Here is a 19,203-nt window from a genome sequence, read left to right as displayed (position 1 = left end):
AGGAGGTTACATTCAGATGTGATGCTAACATGAGCAACACTGCCATCTAGAGGTCATTTCATTGGCATTGCATCAGAACTGTGGCCGGTTTTATTTACAGTACATTCTGAATCATGATGAGCTGAAAGTTCAGCAGGCCAAAGAAGTGCCAATGCAATGAAATGCATGTTATTTGCATAAGTTAAAATCCCCATCTGAGTAAGATCAACAGTTCTTTCACTATGAACTCAAGCATTCCTCTATGAGCCTCTTTAGGCTTTCAGAGTTACTTTATGATGACAGCAGCAAAATCTCTTCATTATTAAAAACTTTTGACGGTATGATTTGAAAGTGCAGTCGATGACGAAGCTGTCAGTCGGGTAAGTTGACAGGATGTGACTCTCGGTACCTGAGCCCTACATTCTGACTGACGGCTGCATGGGGAAATCTCACATTCCTCCACACAAAAACCAGACAGGTCCTGTCCAAGCTTGAGCAGCTCTCATGGGTTCATCTATATTTAGAAAAGCCAATTCTGTAGCATTTTAAACATGATAGGGTTAATAAATTGCATCGTGCCATGTAGTAAGCACTGCGATATGCAGTATGTTGTGACATAATAGTGCTTTCAGGTCTTTTGACATTTTTAAATCGCCTCCTTCTGACAAACTCAAGTAAATATAAGATACTATACATCTATTTGTACTTGATAAGTTCACTTCCTGACAGGATGAGGATGTCGTTTTGATGGATTTTGATGGAACATTTCATTTTAAAAGAGTGAAAGTAATGAATGGTATATAACTTATAATAAGCTATACGGGATTTTAAGTAAAATATAGTACATACAGAGCAGGGTTATTTCAGTAGCCTATCATTAAGATACACTCTCAGAAAAAAAGGTACAATAGCTGTCACTGGGGCGGTACCTTTTCAAAAGGTACACTTTTGTACCTTTTAGGTACTAATATGTACACTTTAGGTACTAATGTGCACCTTTTAAAAAAGGTACTACCCCAGTGACAACTTTTGTACCTTTTTTTCTGAGAGTGTACTATGTCTATTTTTAATTAGTTTTTATTTCTATCTTTTATGTTTTCATTTTAATTTTAGTTAAAGTTTTACTAAGTTAAAAAAAAAACAGTATCTTCAATATTTTATAAATTTTTTTATGTCTGTTTTAATTTTAGTCATTTTAGTCCATCAAGGTAAATTAAATGAAAATAACAAACATTTGCCTTGGCAACTATCTGATATAAAATAAGTTTAAATTTTTAACATTTTATGTATATATATATAGATAGTATACAGAGATGTTTATAGAATAAATAAAGTGCTATTTTAATTCTTCTTCTCATTAAAATATGCATTTTTTAAAATATGCAAGCAATGCAAACTTGGATATACAAGCATGTGCAAACGCCAAAAAGCATCTTCATGACTAAAGAACATAAATTATATATTAATAGAATAAATTCACTGTATATTTTGTTTATGTGTACCTGGCATTAGATAGCCTATTCGTTGTTAAAGACATCTTTCATACTAACAATAGTGAGGGACATCAAATTTCCACATTGATGAATCTTTGAAGAGACAAAGAAAGAAAGAAAATAGGCCTACATTTGACCTCTGAGTAAAAACGGCAAATTACACACTAAAAATAATATTAATTTCATGACCACAGTTGTACATTTGCAATGTCAAAACAGTGCAAAACACATCATACATGCAAACAAACATGCATATGAACATGCTATTGTGTGTTTCAACCGTTTCACCAGATCAGACTGGACACACAAGCACAGTGATATTTATAACAACCCAAATGCGCGCAAACACAGGCACAAAAGCACACTCGCCGCTGATTGGCTGGAGCGGCGGCAGGCGGATGTGAAGGCGCGCGGGGATTCCCCGAGGGAAGTTCCAGCTAATTGTAAAACATGCAAAATGTTCATTTGTTCGAAACAGTTCATTTCCTCCAGTTAAACGCGTACATATACGTGTAGCAGCGTCGCGATGTCAAAACTGCGCTTAGCTTTAAGCGTTTGGGCTGTTTTGGAGTGAAGGTAAGACGCCAGTGCTGCACACTAATGAGTGCACTTACTTTATTCACTTCACTGAGATATGATGTTCAGATATGAGGATGTTTGACGGGTTGCTTTTGCTTTTAGTTGGTCGAAAACGCCCCAGGTTGTCTGTCATTAGGACGTTTGATTGTGTTTGCTGTTATGTTTCTGTTTCTTACTTGTGTTGAAAGTGTAAAGTTTGCTGGAAGTTTCCTGGAAAACTTTGTTTTGAAAGTTACCATTGGTATCAAGACCGGGGCTAGTTGTCACAAGGTCTAATATTAATGACTTTTTTGAGTTTTGAGTGAAAACTCCAGTTACACATATGCTTGTTTTACATTATCATCATCTGTTGGCTAACAAGTGAGCACAATAGATAAGAAAAATTCACTTGAACTGAAAGAGTATTTTACATAAATCAGTCAGATTGGGGTTAGGGTGTCACATATGTTTTATATGTTGGGATTTTATACAATATTAAGCGGCCAAAACAATGGTGTGTCATTAAATTTCCGCATTTTAAAGAATAATTTTGTGTGTGAAAACTTACAATAGTTTCTTTAATGTCAAGTTCCCATTGGGACAACTTGCCCCATATAGCCAATATGTGTGCCAAATGAGCTGTATGTTTTGTCCTGGGTAATAATGGTGGAAATGTTCAATATGTTTTTGTAGAAAAGACTTTAAGGGCCGAATCTATATAGAAATTGGCTTGAAGAAGCAAACTTAGTTTGTGAAATATTGATTGGAATAAACATGTGACAATTAGCCCGGCCTCCCTGTAGAGCCAGATATTAAAGTTTTATTTTAAACAAATTTGTTTAGGCATTTTAAATGATTCCTCATGCTTTTATAAGTGATTTAGCCATGTCATGTTTGACATTTCTTTCCGTCTCTGCAGTGTTTGGCAAGACTATACTGAATTTTAACTGATTCTAACATTGTTATTATTATTAAAGGCATAAATGTTACTTAAAAGTAAAACAAAAATACTAAAAATAGTTTATTCTTCACCAAACCCGGGAGTTTGCAGTGTGAAATGTAAAAAGAAGATAGAAAAAAGGACAAACTGAATTTAGAAATAAAGCGATGCACTAGTTATTTTATGTATTTTTTTTATTTTATATTTTGACACGATTCTTTAGTGTCTACAAAATAAATGTCAAGCATTTATCCAGAAGCCTTTAGATCAAAAAGTTTAAACAAACTTGTTTGAGTGTGTTCAAACTTTGGACTGATTGTGCAAATAAAAGATCGAAAGAAAAATATAATGTATAATGTATTTAAATATAATACATTTATTTTTGCATGTTACATTTACATGAAAATGTGTAAGAAAAGCCTACAATAGGAAATCCCATTGTGACAACTTACCCCACAGCCAAGGTGTGTTACTTAATGTTTTGGAATGTAATATTATAGTAAATAATTATATTTACACTCAAGCAGTAATGTAGGCCAGGTGCAGGAAAAATACAGGACTTCCCATTGACACGTTCGGTGGCTTTTGTCATGCTATCAGGTTTATCACATTCATGTGACGTGGGCATAAAATGAGATGTTAAACTGGCATTTTATGCTTTTAGTGTCTCTATCTATCAGCGAGACTGGCTTTGAAAATCTGTGTGTTGATGACGCTTGTGTGTGTTTGTAGCCGTCACTGACAGGTGCAGTGCTAATCTCGCTCCTCTGAGTTAAAGAAGGGGTGAGTAAGTGTTTGTGTGTGCCTGGGACTAGGGCCCGGGACCGCCCTGTTCGGAATGTTACTGAAGGCCCCGGAATGGACAGGACCATCAGTGAGCAGCTCAACAAAGCCTTCGAAGCGTACCGCAACGCGTCTATCGAGAAAGAGTTGGCCAGAAAGGAACTTCAGCACAAGGTGCCGTTTGTGAATTATCGGTTGGCGTTGTATTTGACTCGGTCTGCCGTGCGTGAGAGTGGGCAGACACTAACCTATTGCATTTGCAGACCGAGCAGTATCAGCGGAACACTCAGCAGCTGGAGAGAAAGATAGAGGAGCAGGCGAAGACCATCTCGCATCTCAAAGCTGAGCTCAGCTCCCTTCGTAAACATGCATCAGGTTGGAAATGCGATTTATCATTACATCTTCAGAACTAAATGGCACACTTACCCATGTATATTTATTGAAAGTAGAAGAATTGCCTTTGATTTTTTGTAAGTCTTCCTTGACTGTAAAACATTTTATTAGAGTGCCCTGTAGGGCGGTCAAAATGGCTGAAAAACTAAATTAGAGTTTTGTACTTAAATATGATCAAAATTCGAATTATATTCGAATTTAAATGAATGAACAACACAGCAGCGCCACATCTAGTGGCTTCAACTGGATAGGCTAACAAAAACATTATAATGCAGCGACACCAAGCGGCAACCTCCCGCTCTCTCTCGCAAAGCCAACAGGGAAGTGACTTAAACTGTAATTCATCAACTGGCCGCTAGAGGCTGGCTGCAAAAGGGAGTCAATCCCATAGACTCCCCATGTTAAAATGCCCAACTTTACAGCAGAAAAAAACATGTTTACAGCCTGGTTCAAAAATGATTTTGGTCTATATAGCTAATTTTGCCCTTCATGACAACTGTGAGGGGGGTGAATTTTTTTATAACTCATCCGTTTAAATTATATTAAGCCTTAAAGTTCTGCATAATTAAGGGCGTGGCCACTTGAGTGACAGGTGAATTGCCGCCGCAGTCACCACCGTCGAGCTAGGTGGGCGTGGCTTCAGCAACCTGCTCCCTTCTCTTTGCCCATTTTCGATTATCCGGGAGTGATGCGCGCGCTGCCAAGATGGCGACGGCCGCCTCCGCCCAATTTTGAGCTTCAAAAACGCTCTTCGGAAATCTACGGGTGACGTCACGGACACTACGTCCATGTTTTTATGCAGTCTATGAACGACACTTACATCGTCATTGCATTTCGTGCGCCGCTGATAAGGCTGCCTCCTTAACGCAGACCTAAAATTCGAATGCAACGTTTTTGCATTCGAACGTGGATTTTTATTTTAAATTCGACGAATATTCGAAATTCGATTTTTTTTTTTACAGCCCTAGCTAGTGCCCTGCTTTAAATGATACTAGGAAATGTTTTTACTTAATACATTAATGAACTTTTTTTTTTAAAGTTTGTATTGCGTATATAATTGTTTTTATTTATTTATTTTTTATGTTTATTATTTTTTATTATATTTCTAAAAATAATATTGTTTCAATTATTGTATACAGTTCATTGAAAGTATTGTTATTAAGACTATTTTAAATCTTACTACTCTTGAGTTTGCCTTAAATAAAGCCTTTGATTCTGATATGGGGTACAATAATTAATTAATAAATTAATATAAATAACTAAAAACTAAATGGTTTGCCTAGTATAAACTATAAATACTAAGATTAGACTGTCTGTAAATCAACTTAGAAGTGAGGCAGTACACACACCTCATATGTTTATTATGACTATTTCCACATTTTCATATAATAGAAAAGTCGTTAAAACTGTAAAGTAACACAAATGTAAATATGGGAACTATCTGATGCTCAAACTTCTTCAAAATCAACACCCTTTGTCTAGATTCATTGGACAGAGAAACTTTATGAGGTGCTTTTTAACATTTTTGTTTTAGACACAATTTATTTTTATTTACAGTACAAAACAAAATTCAGGTGTTTAAGAAGAAGCCTTTAGATCAAAAAGTTTAAATAGAAACTTTAATAAATAAATACATTTGAGTGTGTCCAAACCTTTGACTGATAGTGTCATATGTATATATAGAACATGTATATTTTATATGTACTATTTTATTTATATATATATATATATATATATATATATATACACATTTATTAAATGTATAAAAATAGAATACATTTATAAAAATATAATAATTTTATTAGCATTCATTTCATTTGTCACCTTCTTTAGTCACATTTTAATATGGTATGATTAAATTTGATTGTGTTACATGCCATGCCAATTAATGTCTTTCTTATATTTATAAATTGTACAAAAAATAACTCATTTGCACTGTATAAACTAAGATAAAAGGCATCCGACAATTGAACAAACTGCATAATGCATATGAAAATGATAAAAAAATTATAGTAGAAGTATTTTAATGCACATATCCGATCATTAAATGAGATTGTACTGTATGTTACATGCTTAGTGTGAGAGTCAAATGTTATTTTAGCTTGCAAAGTACACAGATGCTACCGATCACATGCATGCTTTGATGTGATGAGTGTTCTTGTTATTGTTGCAAATTAAAGAAGCCTATTATCAATATGGATTTAGGTCATCAGAAGAAAGGAGTGACTACAGACAGCAGTATTTAGACATAAGAAGTCAATTTCCTTTACACTCACCTATATTTACAGATGGTTCGAAGGTGGAAAATGGTGTAACTGCAGCAATGGTGACTGGATAGCAACATTATGGAATTCGTATTTCAAAAGAGTGTTGTTTTCACAGCTGAAGCACGTGCTTTGCTATTAGCTTTGGAATATATTGAAAATGCACAACCAAAGGATTCTATCATTTTTACGGACTCTAAATCATGCCTTCAAGTAATGGACTCTTTAAAAACTGATCATCCTTTGATAGATTGTATTTTAACCAAAGTGGACCATCTACAGAATCAATTCTATAGTATTATTTTTTTTGCTGGGTTCCAGGCCATGTTGGGCTTTCAGGAAATGAGCGAGCTGATGCAGCTGCAAAGCAGGCTTTTAATCAGGAAGTAAACACATGTCAAATTCCTCCCTCAGAGATGAGACCTATTATTAATCGTTATATATGAAATAAGTGGCAAGAACAGTGGGATACATGAACAAATAATAAATGGCATGAAATACATCCGGAAATTTCAAACAGATCTCTTTTAAAACTAGATTTGATCAAGTGGTATTTACCAGATGCCGCATAGGTCATACAAGACTGACTCATGCATTTTTGCTTAAAGGTGAAGACCCTACTCAATGCATGTTCTGCAAGATTCCCCTTTCTGTCAAACATATTTTATTGGACTGTCCAGCTTTTAATGTATGTAGAAAACTCTTATGAAGTGAACTCGCTTAAAGAGTTATTTAGTATAATTTTGGCAGAAAGACTTTTAGAATTTTAATCATATGTTAATGTAAAAAATCTTGTGTAAAATAACTTGTGTTTGTTTGTTTGCTGGTTTTTATTGTATTTGTTATACTTTTTTAATTGTTTTTGCCATGAAAATAGCCTTAGATGCTGACATGGCATTAAATAAATATATATTACTCTTGTTATTGTTGAGTTTGACTGTGATAACGTGGCCGTGCTTTTTATTTCTTTCTTTCTTTTTTCTTCAGGGGAGGTCTGTGAGCCTGCGTCCAGAAAACAGGAAGCAGAAACCTTGTCACCTTGCGATCATCGCTCTGACAACTCATCCAGTTCCCACGGGACTAACCATTTCCTGGTGGGTGTTTTCTCTTATAAAGGGATGTGACTCTGGCCTATGTTTGATTTCAGAGTTTTGCATTTCCTCTCGGTGACTTGCAACACTTTGTCCAAATGCACCATGTTGTTTTTTCCAGTTATAGTGTAAATGCAAATTTGGTTGTGATGTAATTGTTCTGAACGGACCGAAAGGACCGTGACCTCTGACCTCCCAGCCTTTATATTGTGTTATCATCGTTAACCGCCTGTAAGCACAGACAAACCTAATAACTGAGTTTGCCTTGCTTTGCTAGTTATCTGTAGTTCACTCGAGGGTTAAGTTGTGAGAAATGTGTGAAAAATATGTAGTTCTCTCTCTTCACAGTTTGATATCATTTTTCATAGCTATCTGTCCATAGTGAGAATGTTTCTCTAATTGAATCCAGTGTGATAATTCTTCTCAATTGTTTAAATCTATACACTTTTTAACCCACAGGGGGCACTAGAGCATAACGCTTTCCTGTGCTCCGGCGGATCTCTAACCAGTGAGAATCCAGTTCTGTCTTATGAAAGGAGGTGTCACTTTTTTTTAAGATGACTGTTACTGAAAGATATAGACATAACAGTTTGAAATGGCTACTTTCTCCTTTTCCTGAACTTAATCTAGGGTTGATAATGGCCTCCATTCAAGATCTGTAGTGGGCTTAACCTGTAAATGTAACAAAGTATGTTATTCTATAGCAAATGCATTCAAAGGCGCCCTAATTAAGGAAGTAAGAAGTTTTTTTGTGAACTTGTACAGACTTCGGAGCTTATTAATGGGCTTTTTAGAAGTACTTTCTGCTAGTTGAGTCATACAAAAGTCTTTCTCAGAGTTTCAGGTTGAGACATTATTTTCACAACAATTAAGCACATATCCCCCCAGTTCTCTTTAACTGTACTGCAAAAAAACCCAAAAAACTTTAATGTTGTTAATATAAATTATATGAATTGTAAAATATCTATATATCATGGTAGAATTTGTTGTTTTGCCTTTAATTGATGCTTATTTAAATATATATGTTATATATAATATATTAAGGAATTATTTTAATATTAATAATTAATACAATAATGCATATATTATTTTATTATTATTTTACTGCATTACTGTAAAAAATTATATATATATTTTTTAATTTCATTCAAATAAATTCTTAAAAATCAAACATAAAATCCATTATGGTAATTTGGGAGGGGAATGTTATTTATTTATTTATTTGTAAAAAGAGTATTGTAAAGTAATTGTATACAATTAATTGAAGTACTGTTATTAAGACTATTTTAAATCTCATTATTTTTTTAGTTTGCCATGAACATAGCCTTTGATGCTGATGTGATGTAAAAAAATAAATAAAAGAAAAAATACATAACTTAATGGTTTGCTTAGTATGGACAATAAAAATAAATATTAAACTGGTTAGAGATCTGGTCAAGCACAGGAAAGTGTTATGCTCAACAAAAAAAGAAAAATGCATTGTGGTAATGAGAATTTTGGAGGGGATTGGCATTAACTATAACTGTTAAAAATAATGTCACAATGGAAAATCGTAATGGTCTTAAAAATAGGCTTCATTTTATTTAGTAAAATTAATATCTATTTTTTTAATGTAGACATTTTAAAGAGAATATATCATATTTTTTAATCCTATTGAAAATATGTCTGAATCTATGTGCTGACATACTGTAGTATATTTAGAATTATTGTTTGGAAACAGTTTTATCATTCTGTGTATCTTTTTGTTCTTGTGCAGATAAACGAACCCACAGAGTATTCCAGGATGCTTCCCCATACAATATCTGCTGCCTGCGAAACGAAGAGGTACATGAATCATATCGCTTTAAAAAATCAATTTTTAATGAAGGATTTTACACTTCAGTCCCATGGGCACCCAGACAAAAGGTTTAATCTTGAACTAAAACAACTGATTAACAACTCTGTAGAGTTTGTTTATTGGAATTAGCAGGTCAGTATTGTTCTTGCAGAGTATATCTTGTATAATGTCTAAATAACATTAAAGGAAAAAGCAAAACTGATCCAGCAAAAACACCCCTGATGCCCTCGTTAAATACTTATGCCTTTCCACTGATGTGGGATCCGTTTGGAAAAAGGGGAGGTGATCATTTCTACATGTTTGTAAATGTCATGTTATATGACATTTAGAAGTAGGGAGGTTAAACTTGATGGTTTGTGGCTTTTTTTGGTTTAAGTTAACTAGGGCTTATTGGGGAAAATGTCACTGAAAGTGAAAAGGATGACCCAGATATTTAAAGGGCACCTATTATGCCCCTTTTTACAAGATGTATTATAAATCTCAGATGTCCCCAGAATGCGTTTGTGAAATTTCAGCTCAAAATACCCCACAGATAATTTATTATATCATTTTGAAAATGCCTATTTTGAGTGGAAGCAGTCCATTTTAGTCCATTTCTCTTTAAATGCAAATGAGCTGCTGCTCCCCGCCCTCTTTCCCAGAACAGAACTGTGCAATTTTAGCTTGTATCTCAGATCTCTGCCAAAAAACTGCTGTTTGGTTTTGATTATCATGTATATCGCGCTGAAAGCACGCGTTTTAAAGCCATATCGGTTTAAATTTCTGATATACGTTTTTCTGGACGCACACATCCGTAGCACATGAACTGAGAGCGGCTGTCACACGCATGTGAGTACTAAAAGTTCTCTTTCGCACACAAGTTTATGTTAAAAACACGCTTGAGTTACAAAAACACAGTCGGTTGGATTTTTTATCATTATAGGGTGGTTGAATACACACACTGCAAACACACATTTCAGTTCAAACAACATGTAAAAGTTAATTTTGCATAATAGGTACCCTTTAAAATATGGTGGTAAAATTACCCTGTGATGAATAATATTTTTTTATGGTGGGTGAAAATATTTGTTTATATTGTTAGAAAAGATTTATATTTTGAATAAATGTTCTTTTTAACTTTTTTTATTTATCAAAGAATCCTGAAAAAAGTATTAAGTAACTATATTAAGTAACTGTTGCCAACATTGATTCAAGATTTTTTTATTTGTCACATACATGGTTATATAGAGAATATATGACCAGCTGTGAAATGTAAGTGATAATTCTAATAATAAATCAGCATATTAAAATCATTTCTGAAGGATCATGTGACACTTTATGCTGGAGTAATTGTTGATGAAAATTCAGCTTTGCATCACAGGAATAAATTATATTTTAAAGTATATTAAAATAGAAACCATTATTTTATATTGTAATAACATTTTGCAATATTACTGTTTTTTTTCCTGTATTTTTGATCAAATAAATGCAGCCTTGATGAGAAGAGACTTGTTTAAAAAACATTACAAGTCTTACTGATCCCAAACTTTTGAACAGCAGTGTATATGTCATATTTAAGGCAACAATGCAATACATAATATATTATTGATATTAATAATATGAGAATATCTGTAGTCAATATTAAATAAATGAGAGGGGGAAATCCTGCCCATACCCAGCTAGGAAAAAAAATGATAAAAGCACTTATGTTCATCTACTGAAATGTAACTTTGATTAAATTAAATAAAACAGCAAAATAATAACAACAATAACATCTTCGTCAAACAAAAAAGAGATTACTTTAGATAAAGTTTGATTAATATGTACATACAGTATGGGTCAGAATTTTGGACCCATTACTATGTTTAATGTTTTTGAAAGAAATTTCTTGAGTTCATCAAGCCTGCATTTATTTGATCAAAAATACAGAAAAAAAACAATAATATTCAGCAAGGATGTGTTAAATTGATAACAAGGGATAGTAAAGACTTATATTGTTATAAAAGATTTATATTTTTATTTTTAAACATCTTTTTAAAAATTAAAAAAATTCTGAAAAAAGTATCACAGGTTATAAAATAAACACTGAGCACTGTTTCTAACATTGATAATAAACCAGCATATTAGAATGATTTGTAGGATAGGATCATGTGACACTGAAGACTGGAGTAATAATGGCTGATGGAAATTCAGTTTTGCATCACAGAAATATATTATAAAGTACAGTAAAATAGAAAACCACTATTTTAAATTGTAATAATATTTCACAATATTACTGCTTTTTTCTGTATTTTTGATCAAATCATAAGAGACTTCTTTCAAAAATATTTCAAATAGTAATGTTTCCAAATTTTTTGTACTGTATAAGTAAAAATGTACAAAATTTAAAAATAAATGTTGAATAAATAAAAAGGTTAGGAATCATATTTGTTTCAAGTGCTTTTTATTGGGGGTGGCCTCAAACATGAATTTTGCCTAGGGCCTCCTAATGTCTAGAACCGGCCCTGGCCTTAGATGCTTTATTGCTTTATACCTATTTTTTATAAACTTCATATTTTTTATGCATTTTATAAAACTGTTCCCAAAAAGTAAAAAAATAAAGAGTTTACTTTTAAAGTGTACATTTTGGCACATGTAAAACAGTTCCCAGTGGAGTGTGAGTCACTAGATATTCTGGAGAAAGTTGTTTTTTCTTCTAATCTTAACACTGATGTTGTTGTTTTTAGTTCATTATCATTTTGAAAGACCCCAGCAGACATTTGCCTTCTTTTTCTCTTTCGATTAGTGAGAATGTACTGGATACTTGGCAGGAAATCCAGGGGACTTTCCAGAGGATTCAGACTCTAACCAGAAGGCAGAAAGATCACCTGAAGCGAATCCACAAAGGAAATGAGACCGCTAATGGTAAAGTCATTTTTTAGAACCTAATTTGAAATTTCGGACTAATATGCTTTATTAAATTATAGCTGTTATACCACCTCACCACCCAAGTGTGTTTCTTTCCATTCTAATTAAATTAGGTAAAATAAAAACTGTGGTTACAATTACTTTAGAAATGTCACAACAAATTAGTAGTTATATAGCTAGTAGTGTAATGCAGCATACTAGTAATTATACATTTCATTGTTTATTCTTTCCCGCAATTAAAAGCAGAAATACTTGACGCAAAGCCATGGTGTAAGGGCTTTTTGCTCCAATGACCTCTGACCTCCACGCAGCATTAAAATAGACTGAGCAGATGAGCATGTTCAATTATCACTTTGATAAATGTTGTTTTGAAGCAGAACACTGTTACTCAATTGCGTGTCATCTGTGAAATCACTTGGAAAACAATACGCCAGTGAGAAGTATTTTTGGAAGTGTTTTTGCCCCATGGAACGTCCATGCGTATTAAACGTAATTAGGGGTGTTTGCTAAGGAAACCATTAATAATAGCTGATTGCTTATACTCAGGGTTAGGGCTTCTGGAAAACCCTAAATATATCAGTAATGGCCATGCAAGGGTCTTAAAAAGTCTATAAAGTCTTTAAAAAGGTCTTAAAGGGGTCATATGATGCTGCTAAAAAGAACATTCTTTGGATTTGAGACTTTAGTCTTTGCAACTTTACAGATCTTCTTTATGTACCAAGAGCTTGTAACATTCCAAAGAGAAAGGAAAAATTGAAATCGCATCATATGACCCCTTTAAATTAGATCAGAACGCCTTAAATGCATAAAGTCAAGGCATTAAATGTTGCATGCACTGCAAAAAATTAATATCTAAACATCCTTAAATCAAGATACATTTACTTGAGGTGCAAAATGAAGACATGAAGTCATACAATTAAGTGAGTTTATGCCTTAAACAAGAACTGTAGTTTAGTTTAGTTTATTTAATTTATTTATACAGGGTCAATGCACAACAAAAGTGTTGTGCCAGAGTTAGCTATAAACTAATTTGCATCTGCAGTCCCTTCTGCAGATATATCTGTCAATAGTGCATGAAAACTTGTTTTCCCTTTTGAATTAAGTTAATTTTTCTGAGCCCATTGGCAGATATTTTTTTATTATAAAATAACTTCATTTTGATAAACGTCTCAAAGACTTCTTATGTCATTTTGCTTCTCAAGTAAATGCATCTTGATTTAAGAATCTTCGGACATTTGCACTGGAAAACAAGACAAAAATACTGAGGAGTAACATGAAATTTTTCAAATTGTTATCAAAAGGTGCAGTAAAAGTTATTTCTATATTCTAGTGGTTGGGAGTGGATTTGCCTTGCAATGGCAGCGACTGACACAGTTGTTATGGTAGAGCAATTCTCACTGCATTGTTTGGTGCTAAAATTGACAGAGTTCCTCATTAATAGTCAGCGTTGCATGGTGTGCATATCACTGCTGTGCTTTCTTTGCATTTGCATACTAATGTGCTCATATATATATATGGGCAAGAGAGAGATTGACAAGAGAAAATGCTTGATGTCTTAATACTAAACCACAACTGGTTTATCTTCGGGTTCTGAATGCAAGGAAAATTTGAGATTTTTTCTGCACCAGTTACATGAAGCCCTTTTCCATTTGTGTTCCTGTTAATACTTGATTAATATATGCATTTGCATTATTTTGTACATTTAGCCAACATTTCAATGCAATGTGACTTTGACTTACTATTACAGTGATGATCAAAAAGTGTTTGTTTATGATACCACATGTACTGATTATTTCACAGACTCTTTCAAAGATCTGATGCCACTTTCCTGGAAAACTTTGGCAAAAACTGCAGTGATTAGTTCTTGCTTTTAATATGCATTTTGATTTTATTTAAATAAAAAAAAAAAGGCATAGAAACAGTTTTCAATTAGAAATTGCTAGTATTTTCCCCAAATAATTAGAAAGAATCGGCAAGTAATGCATTGAATTGTGTACAATTTTGAAGCATATAGTATTTTTTTGTAAAATATTTGTCTTATTTGTTTTATCTACACCTTTGAAAATAAGTTTTTACAGTATGCATTTAGCAGGACCTTTTATTATAATGTGATGTGTAAATGTGGTAAACAGTAGTGTTGCATTACTCTTTTAGTTCAAAAGATCAATGAAAATATATTTTTTCATGATACGAGTGCTGGTGTTGGATAAATGCATAAAGGTTTTGTTGATTTCTTCTCTGTTTCCAGAGCAGTTTTCCATGCCCATCCAGTGCACCGAAGACACCGCAGAACAGGTCGAGGCTCCTTTTTCCTCACCGCTGAGGTCAGAGGTCGTTGATTCTTTGACCTCCACATCCCTCGCGTCACGTGGCGCCGGTCCAGACGGACCGTTTTTTGATTCCCTAAGAGGCCTGAGTGTGAAGTTTCCCCCGAGCACAGACGATGAGTACGACTTTCTCAACAGTACGCCGGATAAACGGGTGGACCTGCCCCTGCACAGGCCAGACCTGGGAGACCACATGCACACGATGAGTGAGGAGTCTTATGCGTCATACTCCGCACCCTCTACATCCACTCACACATCTGCATCTTCTGCGTCGCACGAAAATGTACGAGGACCCCAACAGGTAAGATGGACACTCACACCCAGGATGCCTTGAAAGCTGCTTGGTAACTTTATTAAAGGAATAGTTCACCCAAAAATATGCTGATAATTTACTCTGCCTCAGGCCAACCAGTATGTAGATGGGTTTGTTTCTTCATCAGATTTGGAGAAATGTAGCATTGCATCACTTGTTCACCAATGGATGCTCTGCAGTGAATGGGTGCCGTCAGAATGAGAGTCCAAACAGCTGATAAAAACATCACAATAATCCACAAGTAATCCACGCCACTCCAGTCCATCAATTAAACTCTCGTGATGTGAAAAGCTGCATGTTTGTAAGAAACAAATCCATCAAGGCATTTTGACTGTAAGCTGTTACTTAAGTCCATAATCTATAATAACGCATAATAAATCTCCTGTTGTCTCTCACATCAAAATCCACCCACATATTTGTTTTGGACTGTTTTGGCTTGTAAACGGTGCTTGATCTGTGCAGATTTCTCTCCTGATTCAGACAATATGACTTTATGATTCAGACAATATGACATTAACTGATGGACTGGAGTGCTGTGGATTATTGTGATGTTTTTATCAGCTGTTTGGACTCTCATTCTGATGGCACCCATTCACTGCAGAGCATCCATTGGTGAGCAAGTGATGTAATGCTAAATTTCTCCAAATCTGATGAAGAAACAAGCTCATCTACATCTTGGATGGCCTGAGGTTGTGTAACTTTTCATTTTTGTTTGAACTATTCCATAAGAAGTGCAACATTATAGGCCATGATGTAGCTTAAATTGTAAGAACGGTTATCTAAGTGATGTGAGAGACATACAACCCATCTGCTTAAGAAAGTATCTGTAACAGCAGTCATTTTTAAGATTTTCTCACCCAGTCAAGTTTACATTTGGAAACATTACATTGGATTTGGCTAATGCCACTCATAAAAGATATAGCCTTTTTTTTGGAGCATTTTAAAATCCAAACTCTATTCTAAACCCTAGTGAGCTGCCTTCATGTTTACTGCCTAGGCAGCATTCTAACTACAATGGAACTTCAGAAGTGACTCATTCCAAATGCTAATCCACGTGCCACATAAATAGTGTTCCTTATGTGAAGTGCACAGGAGACGATTCTTTACAATAGAAATAGAAATACACGGCACTCTGAAATTTTGGTTAAAATTTTACATTTTTATTAAGAATACATTTCAATCAGTACCAAAAGGTACTGTTTTAATTAACATTGCTCTTGACTTGGGACCCCTGAAAAGGTTTTTAATCAAGTTAATCCAAATAAAATTTAAATTTTTTTTGGGGGGGAGGGTTGAATAGGTCTTAAATGTTAATAACTCAAGTACAGTTTTCGCCATGAAAATAGCCAAAAAATATATATTTAAAGAAACTGGCATGGCGTTAAAAAACAAAACTGGGTTATTATCGTAAACTAAAACCAAACAAAAACATTTTTTGTTACTTGGAAAAAAATAGACTGAAATAAAATAAAATATAAAAAATGTAAACGTATTTTATTTCAGTTAGTTGCCAAGGCAACATTTCACATTTTCATTTAGTTTAACTTTAAGTTAAACTAAAATAACTAAAAGTAAATAAACAAAAATAAATAAATAAATAATAAAAACTATATTAACATAAAACTAAAACAAAAAATGACAACTATAAAAATAATTTTTTTTTATAAAATCAGAAAATATAAATTTAAATCTAATTGTAAATATTAACAAAAACTATAATATTAGTTCAGTTATACTAAAATAACACTGAAAAACAAACAGCTGATCGCAATGCATTTTGGAATTGTCTGCAAAGGTTAGATGCAATTTAGCCACAATATATTTTAGAAGGGATTCAATACAAAATATTTTTGATTTTGGTTAATTCTGAGCAGAAGCCATAGTTTCAGCTCTGGCGTTTTGAGGCCTCCTTTCCAAATAGTAACTGGTTTTGAATGAATAAAAAAGTGGCTAATAATGTTCTTTTTATAAATGAGGTGAACTTTTCCCCTCATAAGAGTGTGTGGGCAAAGACAGGATTCATGCAACAGGAAGTGGTGTGAATCTGAAAGTTTACTGTGGAAATTTTTGGTCGCTGGTTTTTAGGAGAAATTCCAGTTTTCTGTTCCGTTATTTTCAGTTTTTGTTCCTTAAATCATTACTAATCTCTGCATAGAAGGTTGTATGAAATGTCACCAGTAATTCTGCTTTTTTTTTTTTTTTTAAAAAGGCACGTGTTCATGATGCCTTAAAATGCTGCATTTCTATAGGTTTTGGTAATTGAGTTGTTAAACACTTATTGAAAACGCATTGTGATGAGCATTGTGTTAACGCATTAAATGCATTTCATTCAGAACCTAAAAGTGTTGATAAAAATGACTTCAATCTACCTTAATCTACTTTACCTAGTATTTGTATGCTATTTATGTTTATGCTTATTGTATAGGTAATATTGTGTAGTTCGCTTAGCAATGCTAACAGCAAGCTATTAAAATGAACTAACTGATCATGCCTTCTGTGCTCTTCATGTGAAAAGTGATATTGGTGTGGTATTTGCTACCTATGTAGGGTGTTCCACATTGGTCACTTGTGAGGTTCCATTTCAGTGACAAGCTCTTAAAAGTCAGCTGTCTATGTAGGCAGAAGACAGCTCACTGGGTTATATTGTGTATATGGAGAGACATTTACACTAGGTCAATGTTCTATAAAACATATAAAAAAAAATAACATTATACTACACAAAAATTGACAACATTATTATACATAATTCATTTCATAAGTTTACATACTTTTTTATATATAGGGATCATAATTTATTATTAAAATTATTTATATATAATTATTTATATAATTAATAATTATATTATACAATTATTATAATTATTATTATTAAATGTAAAATGTGTATTGTTAATTTAATTGTTGTATTAATTTATTATTATTATTATTATTAAATGTAAAATAGGGATTATTTAAATTTAAAATATTAATTATGTATTACTGTTATTAAATATGAATTGTTTTTATTACCATTATTATTATTATTGTTAATATATTTAACATTTTAATATAAAATTAAATGATTTAAAAGCATAATACATGCAAAATTGACAAGATAAACATTATATACAGTTCTGCTCATGTTTATATACTCCTTTTGAACTCTTTTGAATATAGAATTATAATGTCTGTTATTATAAATATTCTTATTAATATTTTAAATATGTATTATTCAAATATTATTAATAATAATAATCATAATTTTAATTATTATTATTATTTTTATTAACATTTAAAAATGAATTATTATTATTATTATTATTAATATTAGTAGTAGTAGTAGTAGTATTACCCTTGTAAAGCTATTTGGTCAACATATATTTAGAATTTATTACACAGGACAAAATCTGAATTTCTACGAATGACCCTGCTCAAACATTTCCACACCCTTGGTTCTTAATATCATATGTTGCTTCTTTGAGCATCATTGACTGTTTTTAGCCATTTGTAGCTGTATGAGTCCCTGGTTTGTCCTGAGCAGTGAAGACAGAAATCCCTCAGTTCCCGTACGTTCTGCGGCGTCTTTGCCTCTTCTGCACTGTGATGCTGAGATCCAGAACAATTCTGCGAATCAAACACAAACAGTCACTGATATTAAGAATCAAGGGAATGCGAACCATATGATCCTGTTCAAATGAAATAGTTTTTGTCTTGTGGAATACATGTAAATATCTGTATGCAGCTTTGCTTTTAAATGCTAAACATCTTACAGATTCTGGAAGGGGTGTGTAAGCTTGCACATTTATAGCTGTGTATATTTGCAGCTCGTGAAATTGCAGAGGAAATCTAATTAAACGCATATAAGGAACACGTATTGTTTTTACCTGTCCATATGGAGAACCGCGAAACTCACACCTATTATGTAAGGCTCACATCTGCACGAGAATTCGGTGCTATTCCATTTAGGATGTCAATTAGGATGTGCTAAGACCGCAGAGAGCTGTGAATCACATATTACCTCGTCTTCTGTGTTGTTGTACTATTACACTTGTTTCCGGACTGTTCTTTTCTGCAGTCTTTAAGCTTAAAAGCATCGCAGATACCTGGACTCATCTGTTATGAGCAAGGGAAAAAATGTATAGTGTTGGCAAAACAGACATTTTGAACGGAATGGCTAAATTACTGCTGTTTGCAAATGGACCGATCTTTATATACGATAACAGACTGATTATGAACACAGTTGTTTTGTTTATCATATGGCTGTACAGAATATTAAAAAAAAGCTTTTTTCCCTTGTAGAATATCTGATGTTTTATTATCATCGTTGTATGTTATATTTATTGTTGTTATCATATATATA

General features: G+C 33.2%; 1 protein-coding gene across 1 annotated transcript; it reads left to right on the top strand.

The window, feature by feature from the left end:
- Nucleotides 1-1,919: 1,919 nt before the first annotated feature.
- On the top strand, nucleotides 1,920-15,431 carry LOC107663824 (TRAF family member-associated NF-kappa-B activator-like; the record flags this gene model as incomplete). Its single annotated transcript, XM_016454177.1, has 8 exons — nucleotides 1,920-2,048; nucleotides 3,703-3,927; nucleotides 4,017-4,128; nucleotides 7,398-7,504; nucleotides 9,258-9,325; nucleotides 12,103-12,221; nucleotides 14,473-14,852; nucleotides 15,426-15,431. Coding segments are annotated over exons 2-8 (891 nt in total), but the record flags the coding sequence as incomplete, so codon positions are not given.
- Nucleotides 15,432-19,203: the final 3,772 nt, after the last annotated feature.

Source organism: Sinocyclocheilus anshuiensis, unplaced genomic scaffold (assembly GCF_001515605.1).
Source record: "Sinocyclocheilus anshuiensis isolate Anshui unplaced genomic scaffold, SAMN03320099.WGS_v1.1 scaffold81, whole genome shotgun sequence".
Classification (NCBI taxonomy): domain Eukaryota; kingdom Metazoa; phylum Chordata; class Actinopteri; order Cypriniformes; family Cyprinidae; genus Sinocyclocheilus; species Sinocyclocheilus anshuiensis.
Note: the sequence above shows the minus strand (reverse complement) of the source record. Positions and strands in the feature narration are given on the sequence as shown.